At 37.2% G+C, this 20881-nt stretch overlaps 1 protein-coding gene across 5 annotated transcripts in view; it reads right to left on the bottom strand.

The window, feature by feature from the left end:
- LOC145981333 (uncharacterized) overlaps positions 1 to 20881 on the bottom strand; it is a 292919-nt gene that overhangs the window by 93903 nt on the left and 178135 nt on the right. For all 5 annotated transcript variants that reach the window (XM_083114544.1, XM_083114543.1, XM_083114546.1 and 2 more), the window contains exons 12-14: positions 14226 to 14350; positions 7865 to 8466; positions 4664 to 5119 (exon numbers count right to left, since the gene is read on the bottom strand). In XM_083114544.1, coding sequence (XP_082970670.1) covers positions 4664 to 5119; positions 7865 to 8466; positions 14226 to 14350 — 1183 coding nt within the window. The remainder of the gene's footprint in view (positions 1 to 4663; positions 5120 to 7864; positions 8467 to 14225; positions 14351 to 20881) is intronic.

Raw genomic sequence — 20881 nt, 5'->3', positions numbered from 1 at the left:
AATAAATAAACACTACTTTGCAAAAGACCAGTTACGGTCACCAGAATGAGTCAATATAATTATATCAATTTGAAGTTACCAATGTTTGTACAGAATACTATATTTTTGTTCTTATTGTATTAGGGATGGGCCGATATGAAATTTTGTCCAATACCGATAAAGTACCGATATAAAATTTACCGATACCGATAACCAATCCGATATAAAGTTAGAAATGGTTCTTGAAGAACCTGAAATGTTAATTGATCTCCTTAATAGAAGTGTGTTTCGAGATGACAACAGTGCAAAGGAAGTTGAATATTTAGACAATTACTTTTTTAGAAAGTAGGGCATGGAGATTATCCATAAAAATTACAAGAAAATGGCAGAATTTTGCACTAAATCATAAGATATTTATTGATATATCGGATCGGTAAAATAATCGGCAATTTTACCGATAAACAGATACAACGATGTGCCTATATTAGCCGATACCGATAGATTACCAATTAACCGGTCCCATCCCTATATTGTATTTATGTATTAAATTGAAAATAAGGATAATGAAAAGGTGGCGGAACCATTAAATTCAGAGAAACCGACGTCCTGGTTTATTTAAAGGTACCAGGACATTAAGTGCATACCCTCGAATGTATGTGGGTGGAAGCAGGCTTACTTATAAACCAGATTATTACAAGTGGTAGCATATGCTGACAATGTATGACGAAAACGTACCAATAATCATAAGGAATGAACGAGCTCTTCAAGAGAACTGTTGCTTGCTAGAGAATAGAGCATGGCACAATGGTTGTAAGTGAATATAAATAAAACAAAATACATGAAGTTGAAAGATGCTAAGAGAGCTGACAATACGACATCAGTAGAAATACAGGAACCAATGTTATGACTAGGGCTCGGAAGTTGAGGAAAAATCCTTTTTTTTCCCCTAGTGTCCGAAGACGAGGCCCAACATAATATATGTTCATTTTGGGTCATTGTAGGCCAGAAAAAGGTGGGTTTTATTTGTCCTTTTTTGCCTTTTTCGTCCTTTTTTTAGGTTTTAACGTTTTTTTTTTCGAACTTCACCTTCTTTCGACTATGTTTTTACTGTCTATTCTGAATTCGAATCATCAGTTCATAACTTCTTAAACATCCTTTCTGTAGTAAACAAATAATAAAAACAGAAATAAATAAATATATTTGAACCATCCCTGAAACGAGAGAAAAACATTTTTGGAGGACTGAAGCAGGTACGGTACAAGGTCCTTTAACCGTAACTTGTCTGGAAGATCACGCTGTAAGTGGCAACTTTCTCTTGTTTTGAAGCTTTCAGCATGGTGTATACGACCAGACAAAGATCTCAAGTCAGATAAGGAAGTGCTGCCCATATTCATTAAATATGTAATTAAAACTGAAGTTATTAATTAATTTGGATCACATTTATATGTCCTTTTTTCCATTTTTAGGTCCTCTTTTTTTATATTTTTAGGTATTTATATATATATAGCCCTAGTTATTACCACCCAGTGGGAACCAATCCAAAACTGTCAGCAGGAATACAACATAACCATGGCTGTGTATGGCTGAGAATGTTGGGTGATGACAACTAGAGAAGTAGATTGGTGGTTAAGTGGGAAAGAAATATCCTCATAAAGTTATTTGTAGCAGTAAGAGACGAGGAGCAGTGGTAGTCTATTTGGTAGGGTGTCTGACTGGCACGGGAGAGACCCGGGTTTGATTCTCAGGGTAGGTGACCTAAGGTTTGAATTTTTCCGGTCTTATCCCCACATAAAGCAGCTCTGGGGCTCACCCAGCCTCAAATCAATGGGTACCTGGGAGCAACCCTGGGGGTAAAGGCAACCAGAACATGGTGCTGATTACATCATCTCCTGTACCTTAAGAGATGAGGAGGGATGAAGAATGAGGACAAATGTTGAAGTGCAGGAACTGTTTAGTCAGCTGGATATTTTAGTGAAAATTAAGCAAGGGAGAATATTGTGGATTGGTCATGTTCAGAGAATGGCAGAAACTCAGAACGTCAAGAAAATCTCCATAGGAAAACATCATGGGAGGATAAGATTAAGGAAAAGATGCCTTGATGATGTGGAACATGATCTTAGAAACCCGGGAATCAGAGAAGGAAAGCTGAGGAGGCCAAGGAGCTACATGGACTGTACCAGTAAGTAAGGACTTCCATCAGTTTGGATTAAAATTTCATACCAGTCCATCCTTAAGAGCATGCGGAACAGTTTCTGTGAGGCTCTTCCCAAGCTCTTCCCTCTGTGGCAATGTTGCCAATTTAGTTCTCTTGGAACCAGATCTGGCTCTTTTGTGCACTCATAAACTAGGATGTCTGCCCCCTGCCCTACTATGATGCCAACACTGGCTATAGGTCACAAAGACCAACTTTTGTCATGAGTATACATTTTGCACATGACATGATATTGTTATATTGGCTGCGTGCCCTACCCTCTCTTACCTCCCCAGCTACTTTTTCTATATTGCCGTGTTTGACGTGAATGACATAATATTGTTATCTGGGAATCCTTTATTTTCAATTTCATATAATCATCGGTATTATTGAGATGGGTGATGCTGCCGGAAAAGCATAAATTGTCATCACTTTAAAGTTAATGGTGATAGCAGCACCCCCACCCCTTTGACACCTAAAATTAAATTTACCCTACAAGGCACTTTATCCAGCCTTCGTAAATTTAGCTCCTGGAAAGTAAGTTTGAATTCTATTTAGGGTAAAATTTAGCTCTATTATGTGCATTAGGTTTGGCAACACAGCCAGGATGGCCGTAGGAGGCAAGGAGAAATCCATTGTGCTTAAGGGAGTATTATTTGATTTGTTCTCTTGCGAAACTCAAACTTCCTATGGCATAGAAAAATATATCAACGGAAAGAGGACAGTTTGAAGTTGCATTTGACCAGAGGAAAAGTTGAAACTTGCATTTGTTTAGCTGTAACTTGATGTTGAAGTTGATTCCCCATAAGGAATACATGGGATTCCAAAAATTCTTATTCATCATGTTTTTCAAACATCGTGTCTAGCTTAATAATCAAGATAAAAAAACACTTCCACTTGCAACATGGGGAGAAATTCATACTCTCTCATACGCCAGGATTTTTTTTAGTAGCATTGCCCCTTTCCGACAATATTATAACAAATGCACAACTGGTGCGAAACTACCTCCTCCCCTTAAAATCTTCCTAAACATCATTACCTGTTGCATTCTATGCAATATAAACATTAAAAAATGTGTGCATGAAAAATATAAGGCAAGCCATAACACAATCACATTAGAGTTACAATAAAAAATGCCGATTATTATCTGACAAAACTGATTTGCAATCTGCGTTTAAAACGTTGATACGAGGGCTGCTGGAAAAGTTTCTGCAATCAATATGAAAAAAAGACTTTATTGTTTTTCAAAGTATTCACCTTTAAGACCGATACACTTTTGCATACGCTCAAACCAATTTTGAAAACATTTTTTCCACTCTGAAGCTGATACCTCAGTAACCGCTGTTCGGAATGAGTCAACAGCTGCTTCAGGCGACACAAATCGCTCACCACGCATCTTATTTTTCATGTGTGGGAACAAAAATAAGTCATTAGGTGATAAATCAGGTGAGTATGGACAATGAGTCATTAATTCGACATTTTTACTGGACAAAAATTCCAACAGTTTGATGTGCTGAGTGGGAACTGGCGTTGTCTTGGTGAAGAATAATGCGACAATTTGGGTTTGTTTTACGCAATTCATTGATGACCTCTGGCAAATAAATTGTTGTATACCACTCAGCATTTGCAGTCCTTCGATCTTCTAAAGCTATTGTTGCCACATGTCTGGTATAACCGAAGAAACAAGCAATCATTTGCTTGGCAGCACTCCTCGAACGAACAACTTTTGTTGGTTTCGGCTCATTTTGATACACCCAAACAGTGGATTGCTGTTTAGTTTCAGGTTCGTATGAATAGATCCAAGGTTCGTCCCCTGTAACGATGTAGTACACCAAATTTGACTTGCCTCGGTTAATTTTTTTTAGCATTTCTTTACACCACTTTACACGAGCCTGTTTTTGAGCTTCAGTCAAGTTGTGTGGAATCCAACGGCTTGAAAGTTTATGTACGTTCAGATGACCATGCAAAATCGTATGTATTGCTTTCATGTCAATGTTCAAGGATGCCTGAATCTCACGGTATGTCACATGCCGATCTCTCTCAATCATTTCACTCACAGCATCAACATTACTGGCAACAACAGACGTGGATGGACAACCTTCACGAAATCATCACTGAGAAATGTGTGAACATGCTGGAATTCGGAAAACCAATTGTACACAGTCCTATTGAATGTTGCTTCATCCCCAAAAGCCGAATGAAGTCGCTTGATGCATTGTTTCGGTGTTAAACTATATTTGAAATCATAAAAAAAATCATTGCCCGAAAGTGTTCACGAGAAATTTCCATTTCTTGCACGAAACTACTTCTTAGAACTGCTGTGAAAAATAAACGAATACGCTTAAACACACAAAGATAATTTAAACATAAAAAATGTCTAAATAAGGAACACTAGTGCCACTGTTGGTTGTAGTTTGCAGAAACTTTTCCAGCAACCCTCGTATAAGTAAAACCTATTTTATCTTGCATAGTAAGCATTAGAATTGTACATACTCTTTTCAGAATTTAACTTCTTGACTTCCTCTTCCACAGCTTTCTTCCCTTCCATTAATTGTTTGTTTTCTTCCTGAGCTTTCTTGTTATCTTCCTCAGCTTTTTTCTTGGCTTCATCTGATTTCTTCTTTTCATCTGACAGTTTCTTCTTCTCTGTTTCTAACCTTTTCTTTTCATCTTCTGCTTTCTTCTTTTCTTCTTCTGCTTTTTTCCTTTCTTCTTCAATTGTCTTTTTGTCTCGTAACAACTTCTTCTTCATTGTTTCTGCTTTATCGGCTCTCTCTTTCTCAGTCTTCAATTCTGCTTCCAATTCTTCTAGCTTTTTCTTTATGTCACTTTCCATTATGCCTTGTTTGTTGTTACTTGATTTGTCACCATCCTTCTTCACCGATTCTACTTTTTCTTGCAGCTTCTTTTTGTCATCTTCAGTATTCTTCAAGACCACCATCAGCTCACCTATAATTTAAGAATTCAAGGGATATGCGTTAGTAGTATTGACAGTGTTAATTTTGCAATTTTAAATAATACCTTAGATTATAATCTATATGATTATCATTAGGGATGGGTCGATATGAAATTTTGAATGATACTGATTAACTATCAATATAAAATTTACCAATACCAATATTCTACCGATCCGATATAAAACTCCAAGTAACCCTTGAATAGCCTGATTGGTTCACTGACCTCCTTAATAAATGTGCGTTTCAAGGTAACTACAGTGCAAAAGAAGTTGCATATTTAGATTATCCATAAAAATTATAACAAAATGGCAGAATTTTGCACTAAATGATATATCGGATCGGTAAAGTAATCGGTAGTTTTACCGATATTGGCCGATACCTAAAGACTGCCGATTAATGTGTCCCATCCCTAATTATCAGTATGTGACATTTAAATAGTAATTGGCTATTTCAATGTGATTGTAAAAATAATGATGATGAAGTAATGGTGCTTATCATCAAATAATATTTCTGAAAAGACCACATATTACCGTATTTACGCATGTATAGTGCGCATGCGTGTATAATGCGCACTGTGGTTTTTGATGGGGAAAAGTGACACAAAATTATATCTCGTATATAATGCACAGTACAATCCAGTTTCAAGAAATGGCTTTCATAGTTGTAGGTCGTAAAGCTGTTGCTATGCTGATCAAGAGTGGATGACATCATACCTATTCAATGAGTCACCTGTTGCTATGTGGACCAAGAGGAAAATATCCTCTTGTGGAAACAATGAGTCTCCAACCCATGCCACCTCCCCCTCTCCATTGTGTTTAGCATCCCAAAGCTTTAACTCTTTAACCACCTTATTTATTCTGTAATAGTAGAAAGCAAGATCAAAATTACGCTATTGATTTGCAGTGCTCAGGAAGTTATTTTCTATTATATCTTGCCCAACAAATACTGCTTATATGCATCCCATGTTACGGAAGGTGCATGCTCAAATTCCGCCAGAGTTGCACTGCTTTTCTTGGTGTAGCAGAACATTACATTACAAAGTGAAAAATTGTGTGAAATGCCCTTCAAACTTTTATACGTGGTTTTGCTCATTCCTTCTTAATTTTCCTAAAAGAACTTCAAGATATAAACTTTTTCTTTCCATGACTAATGTAACATTTATATGAGGCACATTCAGGACCTTCCAAATAGCAGTTAGAAGCACAAGATTTCTTCCATTAAGGAATTTACACACTCCATGTATGTCATGTTATTTGGCCAGGATTACATTTTAATTTTTATTATCTTTTTCCTTATGTTTTCTTTCATCCAAAGTACCATAAAAATCAGAACGTTCCTTCATTTTGTGATGAACTTATTTCAACCGCATTTCACATTAGTGTTGTTATCTTGAATGGAATACTGTTTCCATATTCAGAAACTGCAGGATTTAAGCTTTGCAATGATATTTAACATGATAGGGTTCCGTAAACATGAAAAATCAATGCAAGTGTCCCAAAATCATGGAATGACCCTGTACGGTTTCATGTTGGCTGTCTGATTTATTCCGTGCATAATACACACCACAGTTTTTGTGGGCAAAAATTTTGGAAAAAAGTGCGTATTATACATGAGTAAATATGGTATTTAATGATTATGCCTCACTTCCACATAGTATGCCTCGGTAACTGCTCCTTGCAGGCGAATGAGGCTCTGGCATCCGGACCTACAACCAGAATAATCCTCTGTAGTGTGTGTTTTGTCCGCATACGTGCTGAGTGCCCCTTTACAGCTTTAGCTTTAGCCTCGTAAGATTTTAGTCCTGAGAGACAATGGTTGACTTTAATTATGGTAATAGGCAGGGCCACATGTAGTATGACGGGTGCAAATAGCTGCTGATGCACTCAAAATTTTTATTTCAATCAATTAATTAAATATTGATTGTGAACGAGCAAGTAATTTTACCTCTGCATGGTATTGATGTAGTTGGTGTTATTATTTCTATTATAGTAATTGTAAAAACTGCATCTCATTCATTACAATTCACAAACTACTAAAGACTACACAGGAATGACTTTATAACACTAATTGTATATTAAGTTCACAGGGGATTCATCGTCTGGATCCAAACCTCTGAATATGAACCCCAACTCTAGTATTCTTATTGCAAGATGATTAAGAACTTCTATATCAAATGAAATGTGACCATTTTTGGTTGAATAATACAAATAGCCAAGATTAATATTTTACATTTGTCTTATAAATAAAGCCACATATTTATAGTGAATAAAAGATCAAGATTTCGGTACAAAATCTGGAAACATTTCAGGATGAAAAACAGAATATAAAATGGCATTTTTGTGTTAAAATGGTGAATATTACCCTAAATTTGATTTAAAAACTGTACTTATAACACAAAATAAACTTTTCCCTTCTAAGCTTATTCCTGTGTAATGGATTCCATTTTTGTTTCTCAAAAATTTATAGCAGAATTAATCAAGTGGCTGTGATTTGCATAACTCACAGGATAACAGACCTCAGAAAATGTGCACTCGTAAATAAACTATAAATTTCGTATATAAGAGTATATTTCGCATCATTTCGTGACAAAACATAGTAGGAAAATGCACCTGACACTTTTCAAACACATGAAAAATGAACATTACAGTATGTTAATTCACATGTCCGTGTACTTCTGCATTGCCTCTACTAACAGGCAAGTATCATAAATAACATAAGAATCTGGCTTTCAACTTACCAATTTCATTCTCCAAGTCCTCGACCATCTTTTTCATTTGCAGCTTTGAAGTCATATCACCAGGTTTCTTGGGTGTTCTCTCTTTGTAGTTGCTCGCATCTTTTAACTTAGTCAGTGTCTCGTTAAGTTTATCATTTTCAACTTCGACTTTCGTCAGTTGGGTCTTCAGTTTTTCATATTCATCAGCTTTTGTCTTTACATCCTTCTGCAGATCTTCTTTTTCTTTCTTCAGCTTTTCCACTTCTGGTGCTTCTTTCACCTTCTTTGCTTTTACATCCGAAAGTGGTGTCTTTGTTGGCAGGACAGGCTTCTCCTCTTTGCCACCGGCTGCTTTCAATTCGTTTATTTTGTTGTTTGCCTCCGTCAGTTTTCCTTCCAGACTTTTTACTTTCTCCTTTAATTCGTTGCTTTCCTGTTCAGACTGTTCGCCTACAGAGATGGATGGCTTTCGGATTGCTCTTACTTGCAGTCTCTTGTTTTCATTTGTAAGTCTTTCATTTTCTGATTCTAAAGATTGAGTTTTTGTTCTTAAAACAGAAGCTTCTTGTTCAATAACTTGAAGCTGGCGTCTCAAATCCAGAGCTTCATTGCTATCCAAGGATCTGAAAATAAAGTACTTTTAAATAACTTACTACACAAAGACACAATATGGGCCTCCCAGATGGCATCAAGAGTGTTGGGTGCCAATTATTATGAGGGTAATTCCAAAAGTAAGGTCTCCAATTTTTTTTTAAATACAAAGAAACATTTATTGTCAATAATGTTTACATCATTTTAAAGCTTGAACATTTATCTATTTTTCTATACTAGCCATTTCGGTCGATGCATTTTTGCAAGCACTGTGGCAGTTTTTGAATGCCCATGTCATACCAGCTTGCCGCCATGTCGTTGAGGAAGCGTCAAACATCCTTCACCTTGTCATCGTTGCTGAAGCATGTTCCGGCCAAGTGTTCTTTCAACTTGGGAAACAGGTGGTAGTCACTGGGTACCAAGTCCAGACTATAGGGTGGGTGGGTGATGATGTCGCATCCAAACTGTTGCAGGAGAGTGACTGTTTGATGGGCAACGTGGGGGTGAGCATTTTCGTGGAGAATGCTTCCGTCCTTGCTCAACATTCCTCTTCTCCGGTTCTGAATCACCAGTCTGAGTTTCTTCAGTGTCTCACAATAACTGTCAGCGCTTATTTTGGTCCCAGAAGCCATGAAGTCGACCAACAATACCCCCTTTCGATCCCAAAACACAGTTGCCATGACTTTAGCGGCAGACTGTTTGTTTGAATTTTTGCGGCTTGGACAAGGAGGATTGCCGCTATTAACGTGATTGTTGTTTGGTCTCAGGTGTGAAGTGGAATGCCCAGGTTTCGTCACCCGTGACAATCGAATCCAAAAAATTATCCTTTTTGTCTGCATAGAGGTGAAGAAATTTGCAGGAAGAGTCAACTCGTTGCCATTTGTTTTTTTCAGTGAACATTCGCGGGATCCATCATGCACACACCTTCCAATATTGCAACTTTTCCATAAAAATCCTATGAATGGTGCTTCGGGAAACCTCAGAAACCAACGTACAGAGATCATCCAGAGTGATCTGCCAATCTTCACGCATGGTTTGCTCAACCTTCGCGACTGTCTCATCAGAAATTGACGGTCTCTCGCTTCTTTCTTCATCGTGAATTTCAGTACGACCAGCTTCAAACTCTGTACACCACTTGCGAACATTTTTGACATCCATGCACGACTCGCCATACACTTCTGTCAATTGGCGATGAATTTCAATCGGTTTAACGCCTTTTGCATTCAAAAACCGAATAACTGCGCGAACTTCGCACTTGGCGGTAGCGCCAAGCAAGAGCTCAATTACAAACAGCTGCCAAGCCAAGACTGAGTGTCCCAGCAAGGTGTGCGCAGGCTTGTTTCGGAGTGGGGAAAGCAACCAACACAACAGTGTTGCCAATTGCCAAATAAAAAGTTTTGTTGTATTAAAAAAAAAAATAGGAGACCTTACTTTTGGGATTACCCTTGTACACACAGAGCTGAGACTTTGACAATGACAGAGAGAGACAAAGGAAAGATGCAGGCAATGCAGATGAAATTTTTAAGGAGTATATTGGGGAAGACTAGAAGGGATAGAATAAGGAATGAGGAGATTCGACAGATAGTGGGTGTGGTGAAGCTTCAGGACAGGATAGATCAGGCACAGATGAGATGGTTGGGGCACATGGAGATTGATTGAGTTGGTGTTTTAAGTCCACTTTATGCACAGTAAGGCTAAATGGGATTGGGCCTACAGTTGAAAGTGGGATTCGAACCACTATGTACCTCCACTGTGTATCAAACCCGGGACCCCTTGATTACAAGGCAATGATGGTACCACTGCACCATTGGGGAGGCTCTGCCTTTCAGAGACATATAGTGATTCGAATCCCACTAAAAACTGTAGGTCCACTTCAGATTAGTCTATCTGTGCAGAAAGTGAGCTTAAAACAAAACAAAGAAAATCAAGGATACAATGAGGAACCGTTAATAATTACAACCTCATAGTGAAATTATAAATGTATGATTACAAAACTGGATCAATCTCTCTTTTCTTTACACGAAAATCGACAGTATAAACATAGATTATAGTCACACACATATCGAGAAATACCTTTCAGGGGGTCTCAACAACAAAAATAATAATAATTAGAATAACTATATTTAATTAAATTAAAATAACATTACCTAATTAAACATGTAAATTAATTCATATTGTATTGTATTTATTACATGAATAGGTACAAAGAGGTAAAAGAATATAGATATAACAGCACGTATTCATTATCTAGCTTATGTGTAGTTAAGGTTACCAAAATTTGTACATAAAGAACTGCCTGGCAAGGAAATTAATGTCAAATAGATAAAGAATTTAATATTTATTGAATAACAACAAAAGGAGTTAGATCCAATTGACGAAAAGAAAAGTTCCTGATTTATATTTTCTGCATATTATCACAAGTAGTAGAGTGCATGTAGAAGCTGTATCATTACAATTCCTTGCCTCCCAATAAGTTTGGCAGAAATCAATAACCATTGATTATAGAACAAATACTAAACAAGTATATTTTCATTGTTTTAGAATAACTCTTTTAGGGTGGGGGGCAGATCCCTTGGACATCCTTGATTTTAGTATAGCAGTTCCAATTATTTTTTAGATCTTTAAATATGCCAACTTCCAAGTCATCTTAGCTACCCATGAAACTGAAATAATCGCAATTTAAGTAACTTACTGCATTACTTTTTTAAACTTTTACATAACACGTTTCACAAAAAATAAGATCATATATGCAGAATTGTTTTCCAAGAATGTATCTCTTTTCTTGGTGATAGTAGAGTTTCTAACTAGAAAAAATTAATATTTGCTTTCATTGAAATTATATGGTTAAAAAATGTAAAAGTTATTTTAAGAACTTCATGGTGCAACTTGTAGCTTTTCATTATTTATTTACAAGGTTTATTTTTTAATTAGGGGCCATTTTGCGCTCACGTTGGCAACATGGCATGCTTGGCATTTTGCGCATGTAGTTACCGACATGCCTTGCACATAAACAGACGCCATTTGCACGTTGTGAAACGCTTGGTGTAGTTGTGGTGGACAATGGAAGTGTTGGCAGGTGATTGGAAATCCCGCCGAGTGTGAGATACGATCAGTGATCGGGTTTTTCACATCGAAAAATGTGAAAGCGGCAGACATTTATCGCCAGATACGTGAGGTTTATGGTGAGAATGTTATTGTTGAAGGCAAGGTGCATAAGTGGGTATGTCTGTTTAAGGCTGGTTGCACGAATGTTCATGATGAACCACGATCAGGATGCCCCTCCATCATAACAGACTCATTGGTGCATGATGTTGAAAGCATGGTTCGGGGAGCTTCTGATTGAGTTTCTGACGAATGGACAAACAGTTAATGCAGTCGTGTATTGCAACACTCTCAAGAATCTTCGCCGAGCAATACAGAATAAACGACGAGGAATGCTGTCTTCCGGTATCATGTTGCTGCATGACAACGCACGACCACACACTGCAGCTGCCACACAGTCGCTCATTGACTCATTTGGCTGGTAGCGGATGGACCACTCTCCGTACAGTCCGGATCTCGCCCCTAGCGATTATCGCCTATTCCTCCACTTGAAGACTTTCCTCGCTGGGAAGCGATTCAACAGCGCCGATGAAGCAAAACAGACCGTGACGAATTGCTGTCTGACCTGGCGACAGATTTCTTTGATGAGGGTCTACAAAAGCTCATCTACCTCTATGACAAGTGTCTCAACAACTATGGGAACTACGTTGAGAAGTAGCTGAATGTACATATGAACAGCCACTGAGGTAATTAAATTTATTCATTTGCATGCTTTCGTTTTATTTCAAAACGGCCCCTAATTAAAAAATAAACCTCGTATTTATATTACTTTTTACATTTATGTATAGCCTGTTTATAGTATATAGCCCAGTGCTCCTGTTATCTGTTATTCTTGATTGGGGCCTGTTACTTCCATTAAGTATTTCCTCAACTTTTGGTGGGGCTTACAACAGGTATTGACAGTAGCGTACGCAGGATTTCATCAAGGGGGGTGTTATTTCGAAAACTTTCTACAAATTCACATTACCATTGTTTTATTATACTTTAATTAATTAATTAATTAATAATAAATTAATTAATAATACTTCTAATTAGTTAATTAGTTTAATTACTACTAATGCAGCTGCTATTTATGAAAGATATAGAACAAAATTACATTTCTTTTGTTTCTTTGTTACAAAATAATTGTCTAGTCAACGGTTATTTGTATATGATTAGTGAGACATTTTAAATGTGAAGAAAATCCATAAAAACAAGCAAATATATTAAATTTATTGAAATAATCGAAATATGAAACTCATTCAAGGAGCCGCGCTGGTCTAGTCTGACAACTTCGTGGGATATCCGGGTTCGATTCCCGGAATTGGTTGGAATTTATCCAGCCTTCTCCGCACCCAGCCTCATAGCAATGGGTACCTGAGAGCAACCCTGGGGGATGAAGGCTGCCGTAGCATGGTTTGATCACATCACCTGCAAAATAGTTCGAGATCGAGAATCTTTGGGGCCCACCACACCACTACGTGTGCCTTCATGGCACGGTGCTATATGCATGGTGCTATATGCATGGTGCTATATGCACGGGACAATTTACATTACCTTTACCTATGGAATTCGCCCAGGATGATGATGAAGCGCGAGAATACATGTTGCAAAATTCCACTGAGTCTATATTTTCGTTGAAAAGTAAGTTTATAGACATTCCAACACATTTATCACTTCTAGGTGATTCACAAAGCACTTCTTCAACATTACTTAATGATGTGGATGTAGACTCAGCATCACTTGAGAGTTCACAAGGGGATGTGAAATCAGTACCGGGAAGAACGTTTGCAATAAGGTCGGCAGACTGCGACGAAGCAAGGAATTTTCACAATTCTCGCGAGAGTCAATGCGCGACTTTTTGAAGAAAGAAAAAAAAAAAAAAAAAAAAAAAAAACTTTGCGGCCGCTTAGATTGTGTTTGGAATGTTGTGTTTTTCTTCATGCTGCATGGGAATAATAATTCAAATTATTAATATTATTATTACTGTCGCAGATCTTTGACTGTGATAAATTAGCCATTTTTAATTTTTTTCTGCAGCATTTTCCATAATATTTCAAAAGCTCAAGGGGGGGGGGTTAAATCCGGTAACCCCCCCCTTGCGTACGCCACTGGGTATTGAACCTAGTAGTTGCACTAAGCAAGAACACTAACCTTAAGCCATGGTAGCTTAGTCTTTAGGGCATCTGACTACCATGCGAGGGGCCTGAGTTCGATTCCGGCAGGGGAGAACCAGGATTTTTCCAACTGTTGATGCAGCTCCAACACCCACCCGACATCGTATAAAGTGGGTACCTGGAGGAAACTGGGGGGTAAAAGCAGCCACGGGCATGGTGCTGATCACATCACCCCCACTTTCGACCATGATCAAGAAAATGTGTGGCCCTAACTTCACACCCCTATATGTCTTCATGGCGTGGTGCAAAGCACAGGGGAACTTTACTTTTTTACTTCAAGAGCACTAACCATTCTTCTGGTAAGATTACTAAATTGTGTATTTACTTATTAATAATTTACCACTATTTTCTTTGTAGATTTATTCCAATAATAGGTTTCAGAATTCATTGAGTTAAGATTAAAATTTAGAAAAGCAATACTAGTCAATGAGGGCCACAAAATATATAAAAGGCAATATTTTAGTTGTACTTTGGAAATCATACATTATCAAAATTTTATACACAAATTGTTGTGTGTACAATATTACACTAACCTGCTTCTCTGCATTGTACCCTTTGGCCTTTTTTGTGTTAAGGTTATCTCTGTTTGTAATCTTTCATTGTCCCTTTCCTTTTCAATCAACTTCTTTCTTAGCTCAGACATTTCTTCTTCCAAAACCTGCAAAAAACAGAGAATGTGTTTATTATTATTTATTTTTTCATCAGATTTTAAACAAGAAAGAAATTAAGAAAATATGGAACTGTGTAGATGAATTGACAAATACTGTCACTATGAACAGTATTAATACATTTTATTTACAAAGTTATTACATTATGTTCATATTAGGAATGTGCCGAAGCTGATTACAGATGTATGAATATCGGCGGAAATTGATCTATTGGTAGGAGCATGCATATTTTGTTTTTGACAAAAAAACAAAATGTCAAAGAATCCATTGTAGTGTTAATTTTTCATGTTTTTGAAGGGTGTGAGATACATTTTGATACCATGTCTTGTAACGAAATAATGCGAAATGAACTGCAAAATGCAAAATAAACTCTCAAACATGAAATGTAGTGTTTGGTCTGAATTATTCTGTGAGTTATGCAATTCCCGGAAAATTGATTAATTCTGCTGTTAATATTGGAGAAGCAACAATGGACTCCTTTACACAGAAATAAACTTAATACTCTGCTAACTACATAAATGTGCTATTAGAAGTGAAATGTTAATTTTGTGTAATAAGTGTAGTTTTTAAATCAAATTTAGGATTATATTCACAATTTTGAAACCAAAATGTCATTTTATATACCACTTTTCATCCAATTTTTCACTGCTATAACACCAAAATTTTATCTTATTTACCGCTTTTGAACCCAAAATTGACTCAGTTTTTGTACCGAAATTTTGCTTTTTTATTTACCAAAAATATGTGCCTCTATGTATTGGAATCAGCAAAAAATCTGATATTTAAACCGGTCATTCGAGCGGCCGGCGAGGAATGAGAATTTGTACTAGAATGGTGACATAATATGAGGGGAAGGTGGGACTGAATAGGAGGGGAAGCAGCTTTCACCCCATATCAGATTGGTGCTGTTCACCAGTGCTGGCCGTGCAACTGACGTGGGATTTTATTGATTTCATGTGTTCCCGTTTTTAAGTGGTTTGTCTTTATGGGATCTTTAAAATGAGGAGTTTTTAATTAGGAATGTGTCGGGGATAGTTTTAAGTGTTTTCAACCCTACCCTCAACCTAATCCTCTTTTAACACTTTTTAACGCGGCACTATGTTCAGTGCTTAGAAAAATATTTACGAACCTGATGAAGGGGCAGTTGGACCCTGAAACGTTGTTCCATAAAAGCTTCATACTCACTCACGTAAGTAGTGTTAAATTTAACTTAATACAATTTAACGTTGTTTATTTTATTTAATAGTGAGTAACATGCACCAAGCTACAATAAGGTACTGATAATACTAGAGTTTTACCTTCTAAGAAGTTTTATATTTCAATTTTGCATGATTTATTGAAAATTAGATTTTGGATCTTCATCACTGGAGTTTTTGTGATAGAATTATTGCAAACTGATTCAGAGGATCAACCCACCTTAAAATCAGAAACAGAACAGTACGTTGAACAGACTACTCCATGTGACCAGGATCTACTGATGTATTGGAAATTCAAAAATGAGTATCCAAACGTGAAGCAAGTAGTGAGAAAATACTTGGGCATACAGTATTCAGTGAATGAGTGTTCCGTGTTGGACAGATTTGTGATAAGAGAAGAAGTAGGTTACTTCCAGAAGTGCTTCAAAAAGTCGTGTTCCTGAAGTTGAATCTGCCAGCATTAAATTTTCGGTACTGTATTAAGAACAGGAATTAATTTTGTATTTCAACTGCTTCTGTACTAATGTTAAATATCTGAGAATATATGTATGTGTACATGTTTTACATGCCATTAGAAATGTTTATAGCAAATTTATTTTGTCATGCTGAAAGTAACATTCCTCTTCTGTTGAATAATCTTACGTATCGGAATCAGTTAATATCGGTATCGGTTCCATAAATTATTGCCGAGTACATCGGCATCGCTAAATTTGCAGTTTTGTCACATCCCTAGTTTATATATTCATGAGTGCAATAACAAAACACCAGAGCTATGTATTCAGTTATGGGATTTTATTGAAATATATTAGATCAATAAAAATCAACGATTATTAACAATTTGACCAATAAATTTACTACATGTTACTCCAGGTCTACAATTATAGAGGGTCATTTAATCAGTCCTATATCTAGTTTTAAAACAATTATTGATTTTCTTTATGTAGAAATACATCCAATTTCCACCAATAGCAGTTTCAATGTTTTTCTGAAAATGAACTTGTTTTCTCTGTTTACAGCCAACATTATCACAAAACCTTCCCCGATGGTGTAGTGGGAATACTGTTGCCTTTCAATGAAGTGGTCCTGGGTTTGATATCTGCTGGAGGCACACAGTGTTTTGGATCTCAAGTTCCAATTAGCCTATCAAACGAACATTGTCATAAATCTTTACGAGTTCTCAGTGCATACAAGTTTTAAGAAATGGAAAGAAGTAACTAAAGGAAACTATTTCTAGATTCAATTTCTAAGTGAAGTTTTAATTGAATATGTGAAATGTTTAAATGCATTTGAAATATTGAAATAGAACAATGCTGTCTGTATGTTAGAAAAAATATTTTATTTTATTTTATTTCTCTTGAATCACCAATTATTTTGGAAGGATAATATAATTAGAGGCACATATTTTTGGTAAATAAAAAAGCAAAATTTCAGTACAAAAACAGAGTCAATCTCGGGTTCAAAAGCGGTAAATAAAATAAAATTTCAGTGTTGTAGCAGTGTAGCACATCAAAAGTGCTATATAAAATGATATTTTGGTTTTAAAATTGTGAATATAATCCTAAATTTGATTTAAAAACTGCACTTATTACACAAAATAAACTTATCCCTTCTAATAGCACATTTATGTAGTTACCAGAGTATTAAGTTCATTCCTGGGTAAAGTGGTCCATTTTTGCTTCTCAAATATTTACAGCACAATTAATTAATTTTCCGTGAATTGCATAACTCACAGGATACTTCAGACTTCAGAAAGTGTCGCGTTAGTTTACATAAACGGAAAATTTCGTGTTTACGAGTATATTTCGTGTTTCGCAATTCATTTTGCATTATTTCGTGACAAAACTGGGTAACAAAATGCACCTCACACCTTTCAGAAATTTGGAAAATGAACATTACAGCATGTTCTTTCATATTTCGTGTTTTCGTCAAAAACGAAATTTGCATGCCTTCATTAATGAAAATCGAGGAACAGATTTATATGTAAATACATATTTATGTATGAAGCTGAAATCAGTTATACAGGTACTTTACAACTTTGATGTCATACAGCACAACTTATGATTGACATAGAGGAATATACTTTCTTGTAGGTGATTCAGTTCTTTTACTCAGGCATTGAATAAGATGGTGCACCAGCACACTGGGTCTTAGATGTGAGAGATGTCCTGGACAGAACATTTCCAGCATGTTGGATTGGAAGAGATTGTCCAATTGCCTGGTTTTCTAGATCCTCTGACATTACGCTGCTGGACCTCTTTTTGTAATATGTAAAAGACACAGTGTACAGCACTCCTGACATTGAGCTTGATGTTTTGAAGGCCAGAAAAAGAGCTGCCATTGCCACAGTTGACAGGGATATACTAAAAAGGGTATGAACAGAGTTGGAATTTTGATTAGAAGTACTCTGAACTAGGGATGGCCAAACGGATCCGGATCCGAAAAATCCAGATCCATTCGGATCCGGATCCGGATCTGGATCCAAAAGTTGCGGATCTGGATCCGGATCCGAAAATTCTGGATCTGGATCTGGATCCGAGATTTCCGGATCCGCAGATCCGGATCCAGATCCGAAAGTTCCTGATCTGGATCCGGATCCGAGAGTTTCGTATCTCAATCCCATTATAATATTACCACACCTTAAAAGGTATTATGATCTTCGATTACAAAGAAATTTTTCGTTAGTCCTACAAGAACTTTTTTCAAGTGTTGTTCCTAAAATACTTTGCTACGCATCGGCTTACACACTCGTGCACACATGTCAGAGGTGATTTTGTAAATGCCATTCAAACGAATATGTATTAATTCGAATGTATTGGAAATGAAAACACACATAAATGTGAGACATTCCATTCCAGGATGAAACCTTTAACATATAACAAGATAGAAATGTTATAAAAAACTTATACAATTGTTCTACATATACAGTTCTACAAATTAAAATAAAACATTATAATATATGCAGTGTTAAATAATTACAAAGTGTAAGACTAACAAGGGAGGTTATCTAAGTATCCCCCTCCGATTTCCATGCAACTTGGCAGTATAGTGAGGCGCAAAGGAAGAATTACGTGTTTTTTTGTTTCAGCTAAAAAACTGTTTTAGGGGGCAAAACCCCCTCAAATGTCAAGATGAGGACAAATTGAAGTGAGGATCTGACCCCTGTGTCCCCCTCCGATTTCCATGATACTTGGCAGGTGTATAGTGGGGTCCAATGGAAGAAATACGTGTTTTTTTGTTTCAGCTAAAAAACGGGTTTAGGGGGCAAAACCCCCTCAAATGTCAAGATGAGGTCAAATTGAAGTGAGGATCGGACCCCTGTGTCCCCCTCCGATTTCCATGATACTTGGCAGGTGTGTGTATAAACGGGCCCAAATGAAGAAATACTTTTTTTTTTTGTTTCGGCTAAAAACTGTTTTAGGGCGCAACCCCCCCCCACTCAAATGTCAATATGAGGACAAATTTAAGTGGGCATTTGACTTGTGTGTCCCCCTCCGATTTCCATGAAACTTGGCAGGTGTATAGTGGGGCCCAAAGGAAGGGAAGGTTTTTTTTTTTTTTGTTTCAGCTAAAAACTGTTTTAGGGGGCAAAATCCCCTCAAATGTCAAGATAAGGACAAATTGAAGTAAGGATCTGACCCCTGTGTCCCCCTCCGATTTTCATGAAACTTGACAGGTGTATAGAGGGGCCCAAATGAAGAAATACGTGTTTTTTTAATTTTGTTTCGGCTAAAAAACTGTTTTAGGGGGCAAAACCCGCCTCAAATGTCACGATGAGGACAAATTGACGAGAGTATCATCTGACCCCTGTGTCCCCCTCCGATTCTCATGAAATTTGACAGGTGTATAGAGGCCCTATGTCCCCTGTTTCTTCCTATGCCATATTTACGTGATTTCGGGGTCAGATCCCCACTTCAATTTCTCCTCATCTTGACATTTGAGTGGGGGGATGAAAACACACATAAATGTGAGACATTCCATTCCAGGATGAAACCTTTAACACATATAACAAGATAGAAATGTTATACAAAAATTATACAATTGTTCTACAGTTACAGTTCTACAAATTAAAATAAAAAAGTTCTGGATCTGGATTTCGGATCCGATAGGATCTGGATCTGGCCATCCCTACTATACACCTGCCACGTTTCATGGAAATCGGAGGGGAACACAGGGGTCAGATCCCCACTTCAATTTGTCCTCATCTCGACATTTGAGAGGTGGTTGCCCCCTAGAACAATTTTTTTTGCCGAAACAAAAAAACATGTATTTCTTCATTTGGGCCCTGCAAGTTTCATGGAAATCGGAGGGGGAGACTTAGACCTCCCTTGTAAGTGTATTAATTAATTACAAATCGCGCATGCGCGCACACACTATATATATATAAAGTTCTGGATCCGGATCCAAAAGTTCTGGATCCGGATCTGAAAGTACCGGATCCGGATCTGAAAAATTTTAGGATCCGGATCCTTAGGATCCGGAACCAACTGGATCCGGATTTCGGATCCACTAGGATCCGGATCTGGCCATCCCTACTCTGAACCAGAAGTGCGCATGTTGAAGTGCACTACACACAATAAAACTTTATGTGTTGGTACATCAAATGGGGCATGGTATGTTTCTTTATGTCAATTGCAAGTTGTGCTGTGTGACATCAAAGTTGTAAAGTACCTTTTGAGACACCCTGTATTTTGTACTATCTTTGCACATCATGGCATGTACACTCAAAAAATTCAGTTTTTATTTTCCATATTTGTACACATAATAGGTTTTGGCCCATATTTTAGATATTTTTACATATTATTTCAATATTTTAGAACATTTCTCAACATATCCTAAATTCATAATTGGAAAAAGAGAGACGTGGTAGTATATAAATACGGAGAAACTAGTACTAACTTTTATCCGCGAAGCTGTTTTTTCTTCTTTTTCGATTAACTTCAGTGGCCACTGCCACCATCCTCGTTGGAACTTGCTGTACTGTTGCTTGGCATGCGTCTTTTGTGCCTAACCAACCAACCAACCACAATCAACCCATCCGCAATCAACCCCCAGCAGCCATTATAAATGGTTTGCCTTCCCCTACCATCCCACCACTTCCAACCGCATATCCAAAGCCCTTCTCCCATATGGCATCAAAGTAGCGCACAAACCCAATTCCAAAATAGCTGATAAACTGAACAAACACAAACAGTACTTCCTCTCCCCCCTTGATAACCCAGGTGTATACGATGCAGAGTGAGAATGCAAGGCACATTACATCGGCAGGTCCAAATACAATAGCCATAAAATTCAAAAGGTTCAAGCCAAACATACTGCCCGCACGAG

Source organism: Lepisma saccharinum, chromosome 29, assembly GCF_977018435.1.
Source record: "Lepisma saccharinum chromosome 29, izLepSacc3.1, whole genome shotgun sequence".
Classification (NCBI taxonomy): domain Eukaryota; kingdom Metazoa; phylum Arthropoda; class Insecta; order Zygentoma; family Lepismatidae; genus Lepisma; species Lepisma saccharinum.
This window is presented reverse-complemented; position numbering and strand designations above follow the sequence as displayed.